Source organism: Manis pentadactyla, chromosome 11 (genome assembly GCF_030020395.1).
Source record: "Manis pentadactyla isolate mManPen7 chromosome 11, mManPen7.hap1, whole genome shotgun sequence".
Taxonomy (NCBI): domain Eukaryota; kingdom Metazoa; phylum Chordata; class Mammalia; order Pholidota; family Manidae; genus Manis; species Manis pentadactyla.
This window is the reverse complement of record NC_080029.1, coordinates 92,315,768-92,335,217: the sequence shown is the minus strand read 5'-3', so window position 1 is coordinate 92,335,217 and position 19,450 is coordinate 92,315,768. Positions and strand designations below refer to the sequence as shown.

The 19,450-nt window shown below is 36.2% G+C and overlaps 1 protein-coding gene across 3 annotated transcripts in view; it reads left to right on the top strand.

The window, feature by feature from the left end:
• Positions 1–19,450, top strand: part of UBR1 (ubiquitin protein ligase E3 component n-recognin 1) — a 200,475-nt gene that overhangs the window by 138,241 nt on the left and 42,784 nt on the right. For 2 of the 3 annotated variants that reach the window (XM_036923690.2, XM_057488746.1), the window contains exons 30-34: positions 1,206–1,411; positions 2,744–2,837; positions 3,577–3,726; positions 9,013–9,110; positions 10,763–10,853. In XM_036923690.2, coding sequence (XP_036779585.2) covers positions 1,206–1,411; positions 2,744–2,837; positions 3,577–3,726; positions 9,013–9,110; positions 10,763–10,853 — 639 coding nt within the window. The remainder of the gene's footprint in view (positions 1–1,205; positions 1,412–2,743; positions 2,838–3,576; positions 3,727–9,012; positions 9,111–10,762; positions 10,854–19,450) is intronic. The other variant, XM_057488747.1, reaches the window with a different exon arrangement.

Genomic DNA, 19,450 nt, shown 5'->3' with positions numbered 1-19,450 from the left:
CCTCATCCATTACATTCCAGTAGTGTCCCCTAGTCCTTATGATAACCCCAAAGTGAACCTTACCCACATATTGCCTTCTAGGAAGTGGTACTACACCTAGGTGAGACCCACCTTTTAAAAACCACACAGTATTCTGTATTATGTAATTTCATTTACATTGGTAATAAACATTTTAGTTATTTCTAGTTTGTTGAGTGATCTGCAACATTTCAGGGAGCTTCTTCCAGAGATAGAGAGGCAGTATTGCAGAGTAGTTCAGAGAGGAGGTCATCACATGGGTTAAGTCCTGGCTCTGCTACTTTGTTGTGATGAGTCAACTAGGTAAGTCTCTTAATATTTCTAGGCCTCAGTTTCTATGTCAGAAAAATGGAGGTAATAATAGTACCTACCTCATAGGATTGTTGGATGGATTAAGTGAGTTAACATAATGTAAAGTATTTGAAACAGTGCCTCACATCACAGTTCATACTTTATAAATGTTTGCTATTATTTGTTACATTATTATTATTGCACACAGTATATCCTAAGAATTGCTAAATAATTAAGGTTTCAGTTTTCCATTTTAATAACTACCAAAATAGAATAGATATTTAAATGCCTAATAAGAGGGAATGGATAAAACTATTATGGCACATACAGTAAGAATACTGGGCAGCTATTTAAAAATAGTGTTTCTGGAGAAATTTTAATGACAGAAAACAAGATGTACGTGAATAAAGCAGGATGCGAATCTATATATAATGTGACCTTATTTATGTAAGAAATAAGTTTAAGTAGAAAGCAGACTGGAAGGAAATACACAAGTGGTTCTCTCTAGGTTGTGAGAATATAATACTTTTTATTTTCTTCTTTATACTCTTCTAGATTTTCTAAAATTTCTTAATGAGCATGTGTTACTTTTATAATCAGAAAAACAGCCCAGCTTCTTGGTATAATAAATTAAGTATAATTATAATATACATTCTACTTTGTGATCTGCTTTTTTTTGCATTTAGCAACTCTAAATGTATTTTCTAATGAACAACTGATAAAGCCAGAACAATCAGGGGTTGGGGGGAGATTTTAAGCTAATATTGCTAAATACCATTTTTATTTTATTATTTTTATTCTTGAAGTTCTTGCCCTACAATTACTTAAAATATACCAAAGTATAAAGACAAGGGAGCAAAACATGTGTCCTGATTTCTGGTCGTTTCTCTTGGTAGCACCCCAGCAGTCAGTGACGACTATAGAGTTGCTTTGGGGCCTAAACGGGGTCCATCTGTTACTGAAAAGGAGGTGCTGACATGCATCCTCTGCCAAGAAGAACAAGAGGTGAAAATAGAAAATAATGCCATGGTATTATCGGCTTGTGTCCAGAAATCTACTGCCTTAACCCAACACAGGGGAAAACCCATAGAACTCTCAGGTGGTATGTATTGTTTAATAAATGTCCTTTTGAGCATTTCTTTCCATACTTACATAATTAGAAAAAATACTATCTGAAAGAAGTTTGAAGTTGTACTTAATCTTATTTGGTCAGATCATAATTTGCCCATATGTAAAATGGACTCTAGATTTTTATATGCATGTTGGCTCTTTTTTTTTTTAATTTTTAGCACTTGACTACAATGTTCATTCTCTGTCTGTCCATCTGTCTCCATTTCTCTTTGCTGAACCATTTGAAAGTAGGATGCAGGCATGACATTTCAGCCCTGTTTCCATATGCATTTTCTAAAACTAAGGACAATTTGTTATATATATCTTCCATACCATTATAACCTTAAGAAAATCAGTAACTCAGAGGAATATTACATATTATAAAATCCATATTTGAATTCCCCCATCTGCCCTCAAAATTTTTTTTAACTAGACTTTTTTTTTTCATTTAGGATCCAGACATTTTTCATATGTTGCTTTTGTTATGTGTCTTTTAGTCTGTTTTAATCTAGAATAGTCACTTGCCCTTTTCTTCATAATAGCTTTTTGAGGAATGCAGGCCAGTTGTCTTGTACAGTGTCTTACACTGCAGATTTGTCTGATTGTTGCCTCAAGATTAGATTCATGTTAAACATTTTCTTGGCAGGAATACTAATTTTGTATTTTATTATACTTTCTTACATCACATAAGGAGTTAGCTGCTTTATTTTTAAAATACCCTTGGAATAATAATTGTAATAATGATAAAAAGACTAACATTTATTGACTACTTACCATGTATCAGGCATTGATTAAGTGCTTTATGTGTATTTACTCACTTAATCCTCACAATAGCCCTGTAGGTTAGGTACCTTTAATGGCTTCATTTTACAGATGAGGGAACTGGGGCACAGAGAAGTAAAGTAACTTGCCCAAGGTCACAAGTTGTAACTGATGAAACCAGATTTTGACCCCTGTGGTCTTTGCTTTTATCCAATAGATTAAATATCCCTTCAAATTACTCTTAAAGTTACAAAAGTAAATTGTGCTTGAATCATAGAAAATCACTTCAATAACCTAGATAATGCAACTTAAACCTAATGTTCAAAATAAAAATGTAAATCAAGAATAGAAGTTGTCACTAATCCATGCTGATTGTAGAATCATACCTGGAAGTCTAGCTTTATATTTTCCTCTTTTTACTTACTATTAGGAGTATATGTCCTGCTTTCATGATATTGTGACACTTCCCTTGGATACTTGTAAGAAAGTTTATGATTAGAAGTTTCAACCTGAGAACATTTTTTTTTCTTTTTATGACTTCACTTATGTCTTCCTGTACCAGAAACCCTGGACCCACTTTTCATGGATCCAGACTTGGCATATGGAACTTACACAGGAAGCTGTGGTCATGTAATGCATGCAGTATGCTGGCAGAAGTAAGTTGTTCTTCTGACATATTCTTGAAAGACACTAGGACTATTGAAGCTCTCTAAAGGCCATAAAAAGGCATGTTTTCTCATGTCTTCTTTCCATCCTTACTTGAGTAATTGAAGCAGTTTTAAATACTAATTTTGTTTGCATGACTTGGAAATTGGTGTGCAAAGTTATCAAAACTTAAAATTTTTCACTATTCCTTTGTGCTTGCTCTCCACAAACAAATATGTTGCTCTTGATCAGTATTTGTGTAAAAGAAGCAGTAATTTTTATAAATCTCATTCCCCTCAATATGTAGAATGAAAAGTACCTTTGAGATAGAATAGGAAAAGAAATTCTAGTTCTATTCAGGAAGATATAAAAATTCAGAAATATAATTCCTGGAAAATCTTTTGTATAGGATTTACCCTTTTGGCATTGGATTAAAATACACAGTTGTCCTGTAATAGCTTTGCTACTTCATTTGGTGATGACAAACTGAGGGAAATAGTGTCTATGTTGTATCTCCATGCCATTGAGGCAGGACACAAGTTATGATTCATTAAAATTATTTTAAATTTGTTACTGCCCTGATGTGTCTTACAGTTTGGCCCCAAAAGAATTGCCCCATTTCTTCTGTAATTATAGCTTGCATATTTTTGTGTCTAAAATGTTTATTGAGGCCAAAATTCCAATGTTTTTCACTTGGATTAGAGCAGAGATACATAAAGTTCTGAATGGACCTGTCTTGGAATTTTGCAGGTATTTTGAAGCTGTACAACTGAGCTCTCAGCAGCGCATTCATGTTGATCTTTTTGATTTGGAGAATGGAGAATATCTTTGTCCTCTTTGCAAGTCTCTGTGCAATACTGTGATCCCCATTATTCCTCTGCAACCTCAAAGGATAAACAGGTATATTTTAATTTATGTTTCGTTTAATTTTTTTTTAGGTTGTCTTTAAGGCTTTTCATATTTGTCTGTAGTCACTTTTTTTTTTGCTATTTAAAGTAATTAATACTTCTTGATTTTGTAACTTGTAATATTCCTTAAAAATATGGCTAAAAGCCCTAAGTTTTGATCTCTAATAGAACTGGAATGTTCATTTATTCAAATCTATATATCGTGCCTTTAAAGCAGTAGAACTTTGATCTTTATCTTAACATTCACAGGAGAAAAGATGCAAAGAAGATTGATTTCTTTCATACAGTCCTTTGCCACTATTAGAGTTGGTATTTGGAGTTTTGTGTCATTGAAAGTTTTATATAGTATTTTTAATTCTATTTTTCTGAAGATCTAAATGCTTTAGTTGTAGAGACATGGACAAAACTTGAATTATAAAAGTAAATAAAAACATTACATGCTTCATGTATTTTTGGATAGATATGAGTATTTAGACTGTTTTTAAACTCATTTTAACCATCTGTAAATAGAATTTAGCAGCAAATTTATTAGTTCTTTATGACAACTAGAACACTTGTATATTTCTGTATTCTCAGTGTTCCACATGATGGTAACAATACTATTTATTATTGTTTTATTATTTCAGTTTAAAACTCAAATTTGTAATGATAGACTTAAATTTTGCTAAACAAGTTTGTTTTTTTTTTTTATATAAACACTTTTAACATGTTTCTGCACCAGAAGAGTGCAAAGATGATAGGTTTGGTAAGCATGGTCGATAAGTAGTTGCTCTGTCTCTACTTTTCCATTTCACTGGAAAACATAATTTGGAAATTGTCTTCTACTCAGCATACTGGGACATAACAATGTTATCTTTTAGGACGAAGGTGGAATCAGAAAGATTTATGTTTTGTTTTATGAGTGATATGTTCTAGGCACTCTACCAAGTGCTTGCTGCATTATTTAATACTCACAGTAGTCAAATGAAGTAGGTACTGTTATTCCTATTTAAAGATAAAGAATTGGAGACTGAGGAGTTTTTACTTGTCTCAAGACAGACCTAGAATTTGAACCCAGATGTGACTGCAAAGCCTTTCCTAACTATACACGTGAAGGCAAAGATAAAGTAAATCATAATACAGTGACTTTCCAGCTGCTTGTTAGCCTGTACAAGCCTTTTTTACACAATGGATCCCCCTATTAGGATTTGTAAATGTGTAAATTATTCTCTAAAGGAATATTCAGCACCTTCTTTCTTCAATGTCTATAAGAATAGACATTGCTTCAGGGCAATCATTTCCAAAGTTAGGCTGCAACAACATATATTTCTAAAGTTGGACTGATCCTTTCATCTGGGTCTCTTTGAACCCTTTTATTCTATAGTAACAATTTTATTACTTAGGATTAGAAATACAAAGTTATATATAATATTTTTATTAGGTGCTTAAACTTAACGTGTATAGCTGATCATCTTTGCCTTTTGCATTTCTAAGATCAACATGAGTATAAACTAGTAAAGTTAAAAGCAGATAAAAAAACTTTATCAAAACTAATAATAAAGGTTCCTCAAAAAACTCAAAATAGAAATACCATTTGAGCCAGGAATTCCACTCCTAGGAATTTACCCTAAGAATGCAGCAGCCCAGTTTGAAAAAGACATATGCACCCCTATGTTTATCGCAGCACTATTCACAATAGCCAAGAAATGGAAACAACCTGAGTGTCCATCAGTAGATGAATGGATAAAGAAGATGTGGTACATATACACAATGGAATATTATTCAGCCATAAGAAGAAAACAAATCCTACCATCTGCAACAACATGAATGGAGCTAGAGGGTATTATGCTCAGTGAAATAAGCCAGGTGGAGAAAGACAAGTATCAGATGATTTCACTCATCTGTGAAGTATAAGAACAAAGAAAAAACTGAAGGAGCAAAACAGCAGCAGACTCACAGAACCCAAGAATGGACTAACAGTTACCAAAGGGAAAGGGAAGGGACTGGGGAGGATGGGTAGGAAGGGAGGGATAAGTGGTGGGGGGGCATTTTGATTAGTATGTATAATGTGGGGGGATGCACAGGGAGGGCTGTACAACACAGAGAAGACAAGTAGTGACTCTACAACATCTTACTACACTGATGGACAGTGACTGTAATGGGGTATGTGGGGAGAACTTGGTGTTGGGAGGAGTCTCATAAGCATAATGTTCCTCATGTAATTGTAGATTAATGATACCAAAAAAAAACTAATGATACGCTAGTATTTTTATTTATTTATTTTTATTAAGTTATCATTGATATACACTCTCATGAAGGTCTCACATGAAAAACATTATGGTTACTAATTCACCCATATTATCGAGTCCCCCCATACGCCGTTGAAGTCACTGTCCATCAGTGTAGTAAGATGCCACAGAGTCCCTGCTTGTCTTCTCTGTGCTACACTGTCTTCCCCGTGACCACCCACACACCATGTGTACATGGTGCCCCTCAACCCCCTTCTTCTTCCTCCCTACTACCCACCCCACCCACCCCTCTCACCCCTCCGCTTTGGTAACTCTTAGTCCCTTCTTAGAGTCTGTGAGTCTGCTGCTGTTTTTGTTCCTTCAGTTTTGCTTCATTGTTATACTACACAAATGAGGGAAATCATTTGGTACTTGTCTTTCTATGCCTGAATAAGCTAGTATTTTTAAAGAAAATTGGTCATAACCAGTCATAGTACACTTATTTTTGAGAACTGTAAAAATTCTTAGGTCAAATTTGTGCCCAGATAAGTGAATTTTGCCACAATTAATTATATATTTTAATTTCACTCAAGATTGCCTTTCAATAAGCAAATTGCTATTTTATAGTCCTTTTTATTTTTTCTTAATTGAAAAATAGTTGATATACAATATTGGTTTCAAGTGTATACCATAGTGATCTGACAATTATATACATTACTAAATGCTCACCACAATACATATAGTTACCATCTGTCAATACACAAAGATATTACAATATTATTGACTATATTCCATTTCTGTACTTTCATCCCATGACTATTTTATAATTGGTAGTTTGAACTTCTTTATGCCCACCCCCACCTTTCTCCCCAGTTTGAACTTCTTTATGCCCACCCCCACCTTTCTCCCCTAGGGCAATAACCAATCTGTTATCTGTGTTTATGAGTCTATTTCTGTTTTGTTTGTTTTGTTCCACATGTAAGTGAAATCATATGGTATTTGTCTTTCTCTGTCACTTATTTCACTTAGCATAATAACCTTTAGGTCTATGGAGTTGACCAAGTCCAACCTCAAGCCACTTGCTGCATGACATGCCAGTAAGTGGAGAGGCAAGGTGGGGCAAAGGAAGTGACTTTACTCGGATAGCCAGCAGACCCAGAAGATAGCAGACTCATGTCCTAAAGCACCATCTTAACTCAGGTTGATTTCAGATTCAGCTGAGGGCTGCAGACATTTTGGGTGCCAGGACGGGTCCCAGGAAAGCTGAGAAACTCCCTGTCCTTGGTTAGTTGCCTCTTCCCAAGTGAGGTTTGGTCATAATGTTGCTAAGACTCTTTGACAAGACAATCATTATTTTCATACATGTTTCCCTATCTCCTGGAGGATGCAAGCTTTGGACAAGGAGCTATTTGCAGAAATCTCAAATTGTAAGTAAAATTCCATTTGATCATTAAGAAGCCTGTGTGCAGGGCTCCAGAGATGAGCAGAAGCCGTTTTCCTTTTTTTTCTCTTTTGACCCAAAGGTTAAGGCAGCAAAAAAGATGAATACAGTATGGAGGCAGAGAGGCCAAGCTTTTTCTGTCTGTTGCAGGTCTGTCTATGTTGTCCCAAATGATTTCATTCTTTTTTATGGCTGAGTAATAGTCCATTGTGTGTATGTACCACATCTTCTTTATCCATTTATCTATCAGTAGATAGTTAAGCTGCTTCCATATCTTGACTACTGTAAATAATGCTGCAATAAATAAAGGAGTGCATTCAGGTAAATTCCCAGAAGTATATTCCTGGGTTGAATAATACTTCTATTTTTAGTTTTTTGAGGAACCTCCATACTGCTCTCCATAATGGCTGTACCGATTTATATTCCCATCCACAGTATATAAGGGTTCCCTTTCCTCCACATCCTGCCAATACTTATTATTTCTTGAGCTTTTTTTTTTTTATAATAGCCATTCTCACTGGTGTGAGGTGGTATCTCATTGTGGTTTTGATTTGCATTTTCTGGATGATTATAGTCCTTCACATATAGTGACCACTGTTTCTGGTAACTCTTGGTTGTTAATAAAAGTTTGGATCAAGTCCCTGCCCTTAGGGAATTTACATTACAGAGAGGAGAGACCAACAATACACATATAAATATGAAGTGCTGAGTAGTGAGAAACACTATGAAAAAACTAAAGCAGCAGGGTAAAGGGCTAGAGACAGGTCAGTGCATGAGGCTATTTATAGACAGAGTTATTGTGGAGCACCTCTGAGAAGGTGATGTTGAACAGAGACCTGAGTGAAGTGAAGGACAAGCAATGCTGCTCACTGGGAGAAAAGGATTCCAGGCACATGCAATATCAAGAGCAAAGGCCCTGAGGTAGGAACAGATCAGCATGTTTGAGGCACAGCAGGAGGGCAGCACACTTGGAATGGAGCAAGCAAAGAGCCAGATTATAAAAAGCCTTATGAACTAGAATTAGAATTGTGTTTTATGTGTAATAGGAAACCACTGGAGTGTTTTTAACAGGGAAGTGATATAATCTGATTTACATATTTAAAAGATCCCTCTGGCTGCTGAATGATGTATACATAGATAGTATTGAAACACTATTGTTGAAGCAAGAAAGACAGTTAATCTATTGAAGAAGTCCAGGTGAGAGATAACATTACTTAAATTAGGGCAGTAATGATGGAGGTAGAAAGAAGTGATTAACTTTGAATATATGTAGAAAGTAAAACCTGCCAGACTGGCTGATAGATTAGAATGGGCATGTGAGGGAATCAGAGAAGTTGATAACACCACCTCTTTTTTGACTTGAGCAACTAGAATGGCGGTTCTATTTACTGACATTTATTACTTTCAGTTGATGGGCATATGAGTGCTATCTTATTCCTTGCACTTTTTAAATTCTCCATCCTCCCAGAACTGCATTTTTGGACACATGAATTTCTTTGATTTAAGAAGTTAATCTGGAGGGATTTGACTTTTTCATACAGCCATTTATTCAGGGAAAGACTCTACAAATTCTGCTATTAAGTTTGGCTTTGTGTGAATAGCTTAATAATTTTTAAATGTCATTTTTCAGTGAAAGTGCAGAAGCTCTTGCTCAACTTTTGACGTTGGCACGATGGATACAGACTCTTCTGGCCAGAATATCAGGTTATAATATGAAACATGCTAAAGGTTTGTTTAAAGTTATTTTATATTTAGCTATGTGAGACTTAAGTGTTAGAGTCTTCAATTTTTTTTAAAGTAGTTACAGCTTTAAAACATATTTTGCAAATACAGATTTGTTTAATATCAGGAAATAGAGATTTTTGAAGCCAAGGCTAAGTTAACTTAAATCACTTTATACTCAGTTTAATAATTTTTCATACTGGAAGGCAGTATAGATAGTGATTAATCTGGAGTCACACTGCATGGATTTAAATCTTAGATCCATCACTTTATGCCATTGTGATCTTGGACAAGTTACTTAACTTCTCTGTGCCTCAACTTTCTTATTTGAAAACTGGGAATAATAGTACCTATTTCATTAATTGAAGGATTGAATTATCTTTTGTAAAGTAGAACAGTGCATGGTACACAGTAAGCACTATGTAAGCATAGTCATAAGTATACATATATAAGGATAAATATATAAGCACTACTAATATTGTTAATATGTTGTCGTTAACATTAATAACAAAGCAATGTTTTTAAACTGTTACCTCATTTATATATTATTTATAATTAAGAGATATGACTACTTAAAGACAGAGAAGTAAACCATGGCAGGCAGATTGGGGAGGGAAGTCAAAATTTGCAGAAATAAGTAATACAGACAGTGAGTTTCCTGGGGTTTTCTTCCCTCCTATTTCCCAGCTTTGACCTAGGGTAGTCTGAGTCACAGAACTGTACAATGGACATGAACAGCAAAAGCTCCAAGCTAGATGCCCTTTGGAGTAGGCATGAGCTCACTAGTAGACTGAAGATGGGAAGGTAAGAGTCAGTCAGTTTGAATCAATGGAGATTATCCAATTCAAAGAATAGAGAGAAGCAATGTAGAAATAAAGGAGCATAGCCTTAAGGATATATGGAACCTTTTTTTTTTTTTAATCCAACATTTGTTGTCACTGAAGTCCTAAAAAGATAAGTAATGGTACAGAAAATAGAATGACTGGAACCTTCCCAAGTTTGGTGAATGACATAAACTTACAGATATAAGAACTTTAATGGACCTCAAACAGATAAACTTGAAGAAAACCACACCTAGGTAGATCATATCCAAACTACTGAAAATCAAAGATGAAGAAAAAAAAGTCTTAAAAGCAACCAGAAAAAAACAACTCATTCCACATAAGGGAACAACAATTCTAATTTGATGAGGAATGAAGGATATGGAGCCACAAAGAGATTTAATATTCACCCAGGTCTTAGTATTGGACAGTGACAGAGCTAGGATTCAAACCCAGCTGGCTTGGCTCCAGATCCATTGCTCTTATTCACTAATGTATGCTGCCTGACTAATAGAATACTATGCATTTATTAAAAATGGAAATATATGGGGAGACTTACTGATGGGGAAAGAAAGATATTTACAAACTTGGTGAAAAACAAGATTCAGGGCAGTACTATAGATTTTGTCCTTTTTGAAGAAAAACCTGCGTAACATTTATATGAATAACAGACACATATCACCCAAATGTTATCTGGATGTAGAAGTTCTGAATGATGTTTATTGCTTATTAGCATTTTCTAAGTTTCCTAAAATGATCATATATGATTTTAAAAAGAAAAAAAAGTGCATGTCAGCCTAAATGCTAGTGAATTTTCTTTTTCCTTTAATTTATAAGAAGAACACTCAATTTCAGTCTTGTTTGACCAAGGAATGGGTGAAGCCACTTTTGAGTTCCATTCTATCCTGAGTTTTGGAGTTCAGTCTCCGTAAGTATCTAAATAATTAAGAGAAGTTTGAAAATCGTTGTAAAAATGAGACTAAAGAAGACTCTTTCCTTTCTTCCTGCTGTATTTGTAAAATTGTTTCTTAATCCTATTTTTACTCTGTTTCTTTCTCCCTAGAGTTTTGTTGTATCAGTAGAATTAAGTAGTTTGAGATATTAGAGTAATAATTATTAGGGAGAACCATACCTATAATTAAACACTGTTGACCACCAGAAATGCCATATCTATATAGTCCAACCTACAAGAAGAGTAGAATTTAAAAGACTTCAGTGGGGGAGGGCTCAAGACGGCAGTGTGAGTAGGGTGGTGAAAATCTCCTCCAAAAAGCATATATATTTTTGAAAATACAATAAATACAACTATTACTAAAAGAGAGACCAGAAGATACAGTACAACAGCCAGACTACATCTACTTCTGCGAGAACTCAGCATCTCACGGAAAGGGTAAGATACAAAGCCGTGACGTGGCAGGACCCGAGCACTCCCCCAACCCCAGCTCACTGACAGGAAGAAAAAAATGAGAGTGGGGAAGGAGTGGAAGCACAGTACAGCTAAATAATCATCCCTAGTAATCTGCACAGGGAGCACAGACACACATTGCATGGTGTACTGGATATTAGAGAAATGGAAAAGTAAAATCCAAGATGGAGACTGCGAGAGGAAAACACAGCTGGTAACCTGGGACAAAAGAAAAGCGGGCACTTTTAAAAGTCTTAAAGGGACAAGGGCTTAACAGCTGGACAAAATCATCCAGGCACACTCAGCCCAGCAGTCTGGGAATCTTAAGGAACTTCAGGCACCCTAAATCACTAGGTGACAAAGCAGCTACAAAGCCCATCACAGTGATAAGCAGCCTGCGATTCATTCCCCGCCACCGGAGCTTCAAGCAAACTGACTGATGCACCACAGCTGTGGAGCAGCCACAGAACACATCACCCACAGCAAGCACACAGAGTCTTCTCACAGTGTACAGCTAACTGGGACAGACACAGAGGCTACTGACTACACGCAGCTGCCCGGGACAGGCAGAGGAAGCCGGCACAAGATCCAGAAGGCAAAAAGGGTGCCGTTCTCACAAGAGAACACACCCAGTGTGTCTGTGACCCCTTGCAGTGCCCTAGGCTATCCTGAGGGCTGCCCCGCCCACTGCAACTCAGGAGATTATCCCAAAGACTGACTGCTCCCTGTGTGCGGGTAAATGGCACAGGCAGCGGAGAAGGGCAACAGGACTAGCAAGCAGAAAGGGACTTTGTTCTCCCCACTGACACATGCGCCACCTGCTGGTGATCACTTCTGTCACCATGAAAAGGCAGAGAATCTGGTCCAGTCCAAAATCACTCAGACAATGCCAGAGAGAGGGCCTGGAGAGATAGATATAACCAATCTTCCTGAAAAAGAATTCAAAATAAAAGTCACAACCATGCTGATGGACCTGCAGAGAAATATGCAAGAGCTAAGGGATGATGTCCGGAGGGAGACAACAGAAATGAAACAATCAATAGAAGGACTTAAGAGCAGACTGGATGAGGTGCAAGAGACTGTTAATGGAATAGAAATCAGAGAACAGGAATACAGAGAAGCGGAGGCAGAGAGAGATAAAAGGATCTCTAGGTATCAAAGAATATTAAGAGAACTGTGTGACCAATCCAAATGGAACAGTATTTGCATTATAGGGGTACCAGAAGAAGAAGAGAGAAAAAGGGATAGAAAATGTCTTCGAAGAAATATTTGCTGTAAACTACTTCCCCAATCTGGGGAAGGAAATAGTCTCTCAGACCATGGAAGCCCACAGATCTCCCAACACCAAGGGACCCAAGGAGGAAAACACCAAGACATATGATAATTAAAATGGCAAAGATCAAAGACAAGGACAGGGTATTAAAGGCAGCCAGAGAGAGAAAAAAGATCACCTACAAAGCAAAACCCATCAGGCTGTCAACAGACTTCTCAACACAAACCTTACAGGCCAGAAGAGAATGGCATGATATATTTAATGCAATGAAACAGAAGGCCCTTGAACCAAGAATACTGTATCCAGCAAGATTATCACTTAAATTTGAAGGAGGGATTAAACAATTTCCAGATAAGCAAAAGTTGAGGGAATTTGCCTCCCACAAACCACCTCTACAGGGTATTTTAAAGGGACTGCTCTAGATGGAAGTACTCCTAAGGCTAAATAGATGTCACCAGAGAAAATAAAATCACAGCAAAGAAGGCAGACAAACCAAATACTAACTAAAGGCAAAAAATAAAATCAGCTGTCCACAAAAGCAGTCAAAGGAAACACAAAAGAGTACAGAATAAAACACCTAACATTTAAAGAGTGGAGGAGGAAGAATAAGAAGGGAGAGAAATAAAGAATCATCAGAGTGTGTTTATAATAGTGAGAGTTAAACTTAGACGGTTAGATAGTAAAGAAGCTACCGTTGAACCTTTGGTAACCACGAATCCAAAGCCTGCAATGGCAATAAGTATATATCTACCGATAATCACCCTAAATGCAAATGGACTGAATGTACCAATCAAAAGACACAGAGTAATAAAATGGATAAAAAAGCGAGACCCATCTATATGCTGCTTACAAGAGACTCACCTCAAATGCAAAGATACACACAGACTACAAGTGAAGGATAGAAAAAGATATTCCATGCAAACAACAGGGGAAAAAAAGCAGATGTTGCAGTACTAGTATCAGACAAAATAGACTTCAAAACAAAGAAAGTAACAAGAGATAAAGAAGGATATTACATAATGATAAACAGGTCAATCCAACAAGAGGATTTAACCATTATAAAAAAATATATATATATGCACCCAACAGAGGAGCACCGACGTATGTGAAACAAATATGAACACTTTTAAAGGAGGAAATAGAATGCAATGCATTCATTTTAGGAGACTTCAACACACCACTCACTCCATAGGATAGATCCACCAGACAGAAAATAAGTAAGGACACAGAGGAAGTGAACAACACACTAGAACAGATGAACCTAATAGACATCTATAGAACTCTACAGCCAAAAGCAACAGAATACACATTCTTCTCAAGTGCACATGGAATGTTTTCCAGAATAGACCACATACTAGTCCACAAAAAGAGCCTCAGTAAATTCAGAGAGATTGAAATAGTACCCACCAGTTTTTCAGACCATAAAAGTATGAAACTAGAAATAAAATACACAAAGAAAATGAAAAATACCACAAACACATCGAGGCTTCACAACATGCTCCTAAATAACCAGTGGATCAATGACTAAATAAAAACAAATCAAGCAATATATGGAGACAAATTACAACAATAATTCAACACCACAAAATCTGTGGGGCACAGCCAAGGCTGTGCTAAAAGGAGAGTATATTGCAATACAGGCCTACCTCAGGAAAGAAGAACAATCCCATATAAGCAATCTAAACTCACAAATAATGAAACTAGAAAAAGCAGAACAAATGAGGCCCAAAGTCAGTAGAAGGAGGGACATAATAAAGATTAGAGAAGGATTAAATAAAATTGACAAGAATAAAATAATAAAAAGAATCAATTAAAGCAAGAACTGGTTCTTCGAGAAAATAAACAAAATAGACAAACCCCTAGCTGAACTTATCAAGAAAAAAAGAGATTCTACACACATTAACAGTATCAGAAATAAGAATGGAAAAATCACTACAGAACACAAAGAAATAGAAAGAATTACTAGAGAATACTATGAAAAATTACATGCTAACAAACTAGATAACCTAGAAGAAATGGAAAAATTTATAGAAAAATGCAACCTTCCAAGGCTGACCAATGAAGAAACAGAAAATCTGAACAGACCAATTACCAGCAACGAAATTGAACTGGTAATCAAAAAAAATACCTAAGAACAAAACGCCTGGACCAGATGGCCTCACCTCTGAATTTTATCAAACATTTAGTGAAGACTTAATACCCATTGTCCTTAAAGTTTACCAAACAATGGAAGAGGAGGGAATACTTCCAAACTCATTCTATGAGGCCAGCATCACTCTAATACCAAAACCAGGCAAAGACACCACAAAAAAAGAAAATTACAGACCAATATCCCTGATGAACATAGATGCAAAAATAACAAAATTTTGGCAAACCGAATTCAAAAGTACATCAAAAAGATCATCCATCATGATCAAGGAGGATTTATTCAGGGATGCAAGGATTGTACCATATTCGAAAATCCATCAACATCATCCACCACATCAATAAAAAGAAGGACAAAACCACATGATCATCTCCATAGATGCTGAAAAAGCATATGATGAATTTCAACTTGCATTTATGATAAAAACTCAACAAAATGGGTATAGAGGGCAAGTACCTCAACATAATAAAGCCATATACGGCAAACCTACAGCCAACAACCTGCTTAACAGCGAGAAGCTGAAAGCTTTCCACCTAAGATCAGGAAGAAGACAACGATACCCACTCTCCCCACTTCTATTCAACATAGTCATGGAGGTTCTAGCCACTGCAATCAGACAACACAAAGAAATAAAAGGCATCCAGATTGGCAAGGAAGAAGTGAATCTGTCCTTGTTTGCAGATGACATGATATTGTATGTAAAAAAAACCCTAGAGAATCCACTCCAAAACTAGTAGATCTAATATCTGAATTCAGCAAAGTTGCAGGAGTCAAAATTTATACACAGAAATCTGTGGCATTCTTATACACTAACAATGAAATAGCAGAGAGAGTAATCAGGAAAACAATTCCATTCACAATTGCATCCAAAAGAATAAAATACCTAGGAATAAACCTAACCAAGGAGGTGAAAGACCTATACTCTGAAAACTACAAGACACTCATGAGAGAAGTTAAAGAAGATACCAATAAATGGAAACACGTCCTGTGCTCATGGATAGGAAGAATTAATATTGTCAAAAAGGCCATCTTGCCTAAACCAATCTATAGATGTAATGCAAATTCTATTAAAATACAAACAGCATTCTTCAATGAACTAGAGAAAATCATCCTAAAATTCATATGGAAGCACAAAAGACCTCAAATAGCCAAAGCAATCCTGAGAAGGAAGAATAAAGCAGGGGGAATTACGCTCCCCAACTTCAAGCTCTTCTACAAACCCACAGTAAGCCAGACAATTTGGTACTGGCACAAGAACATACCATAGACCAATGGAACAGACTAGAGAGCCCTGATATAAACCCAACCATGTATGGTCAGTTAATATATGATAAAGGAGCCATGGACATGCAGTAGGGAAAGGACGGCCTCTTCAACAGCTGGTGTTGGCAAAACTGGACAGCTACGTGCAAGAGAATGAAACTGGATTACTGTTTAACCCCATACACAAAAGTAAACTTGAAATGGATTAAAGACTTGAATGTAAGTCATGAAACCATTAAACTGTTAGAAGGCAATATAGGCAAAAATACCCTGAATAAAAGCATGAGCAACTTCTTCCTGAACGTATCTCCTGAAGCGAGGGAAACAAAAGCAAAAATGAACTCATGGAACTATATCAAACTAAAAAGTTTCTGTGCAACCAAGGACACCATCAACAGAACAAAAAGGCATCCTACAGTATGGGAGAATATATTTGTAAATGACATATCTGACAAGGGGTCAATATCTGAAATATACATAGAACATACACGCCTTAATCCCCCCAAAAGCAAATAACCCAATTAACAAATGGGCAAAGGATATGAAGAGACAGTTCTTCAAAGAAGAAATTCAGATGGCCAACAAACACATGAAAAGATGCTCCATATCGCTAATCATCCGAGAAATTCTAATTAAAACCTCAATGATATATCACCTCACACCAGTAAGAATGGCCAGCATTGAAACGACTTAAGAACAACAAATGCTGGCGAGGATGCAGAGAAAGGGGAACCCTCCTACACTGCTGGTGGAAATGTAAGCTAATTCAACCATTGTGGAAAGCAATATAGAGGTTCCTCAAAAAACTAAAAATAGAAATACCATTTGACCCGGGAATCCCACTCCTTGGAATTTACCCAAAGAATACAACTTCTCAGATTCAAAAAGACATATGCACCCCTATGTTTATCGCAGTATTTTTTACAATAGGCAAGATATGGAAGCAACCTAAGTGTCCATCAGTAGATGAATGGATAAAGAAGAGGTAGTACATATACACAATGGAATACTATTCAGCCATAAGAAAGAAACAAATCCTACCATTTGCAACAACATCGATGGAGCTGGAGGACATTATGCTCAGTGAAAGAAGCCAAGCAGAGAAATATAAGTATCAAATGATTTCACTCATCTGTGCAGTATAAGAACAAAGAAAAATCTGAAGGAACAAAACAGCAGCAGACTCAAAGAACCCAAAAATGGACTAACAGTTACCAAAGGGAAAGGCACTGGGGAGGATGGGTGGGAAGGGAGGGATAAAAGGAAAAAAGGGGCATTACGATAAGCACACATAATGTATTGCGGTGGGCATGGGGAAGGCAGTAGAACACGGAGAAGACAAGTAGTGATTCTATAGCATCTTACTACACTGATGGACAGTGACTGTATTGGGGTATGTGGTGTGGACTTGATTATGTGGGGAGTCTATTAGCCATAATGTTGCTCCTGTAATTGTACATTAATGGTACCAACATAAAAAATAAAGGACTTCAGTTCAAGTCACATCTAACTTGCTCTGTAACTTCTGAGAAGTCACCTGCCATAGTTAATTTTTCTTGTTTATAAAAGTGAGATAGTAACCTCTTAACCAACCTCAAAAGGTTATTAGAAAGATATTCATGTGAACATACTTTGAAAAATGTAATGTATCCAAATCAGTATTTTTGTTTAATGAATATTATCTGAGGTGCATTTTTCTAGTTGTCATCCTTGTTTATATTATGTATCCCATTGCTACTGAAAATGTTGTTACAAATAGAAGTTCAGGAATTCAGAAATTATCATTTCAAGTATGTAGTATTACCATATATACACACACCCCTATCAATACAAAAGTACTTCCTTTTTAAAATTTTTTAGTTTTGGTATCATTAATGTACATGAGGAACATTATGGGGTTTTGCTGTTGTTTACATTTATTTCCATATATTGTTCAATCTCTCTTTTAATTTGGTTGTTGATCCATTGATTATTTAGGACCTTGTTGTTAAGCCTCCGTGTGTTTATAAAGCTTTTCGTTTTCTTTGTACAATTTATTTCTAGTTTTATACATTTGTGGTCTGAGAAGTTGTTTGGTAGAATATCAATCATTTTTTATTTTTTGAGGCTCTTTTTGTGGCCTTGTATGTGGTCTATTCTGGAAAACATTCATGTGCACTTGAGAAGAATATGTATCCCGCTGCTTTTGGGTGGAGAGTTCTGTAGATGTCTGTTACGTCCATCTGTTCTAGTGTGTTGTTCAGTGCCTCTGTGTTCTTAGTTATTTTCTGTCTGGTGGATATGTCCTTCAGAGTAAGTGGTGTGTTGAAGTCTCCTAAAATGAATGCATTGCATTCTATTTCCTCCTTTAATAGTGTTCATATTTGTTTCACATACGTCGGTGCTCCTCTGTTGGGTGCATATATATATTTTTCTTTGTTTGTTTTCTAGTCTTTCTTTTTCTTTTTTTTTTTTGTAGATAATTATTTTTTATTGAAGGGTAGCTGACACACAGTATTACATTACATTAGTTTCAGGTGTACAACATAGTGATTCAACATTTATATACATGACAATTCTAGGTACCAGCTATCACCATACCAAGCTGTTACAATATCTTGACTATATTCATTACATCCTGGTTACTTATTATTTTACCATTAGAAGTGTGTACTTTTTTTTTTTTTTTGTGAGGGCATCTCTCATATTTATTGATCAAATGGTTGTTAACAACACTAAAATTCTGTATAGGGGAGTCAATGCTCAATGCACAATCATTAATCCACCCCAAGCCTAACTTTCGTCAGTCTCCAATCTTCTGAGGCATAACAAACAAGTTCTTACATGGAGAACAAATTCTTACATAGTGAATAAGTTCTTACATGGTGAACAGTACAAGGGCAGCCATCACAGAAACCTTCGGTTTTGCTCATGCATTATGAACTATAAACAGTCAGTTCAAATATGAATACTCATTTGATTTTTATACTTGATTTATATGTGGATACCACATTTCTCTCTTTATTATTATTATTTTTAATAAAATGCTGAAGTGGTAGGTAGATACAAGATAAAGGTAGAAAACATAGTTTAGTGTTGTAAGAGAGCAAATGTAGACGATCAGGTGTGTGCCTGTAGACTATGTGTTAATCCAAGCTAGACAAGGGCAATAAAACATCCACGTATGCAAAAGATTTCTCTCAGAATGGGGGGGTGAGGTTCTAAGCCTCACCTCTGTTAATCCCCAATTTCTCACCTGATGACCCCCCTGCGACTGTGCCTGTCTTAGGTTGTTCCTCCCTTGAGGAATCTTACCCGTCTCTGGCTAGCCAGTCATCTTCCGGGGCCATACAGGGAAATGTAAAGTTGGTAAGTGAGAGAGAAGCCTTATTGTTTGAAATGGTTAGCTTTTTATTTCTTTGCATATTTATGCCCTGTAGCTTCTATGCCCAGCATTTG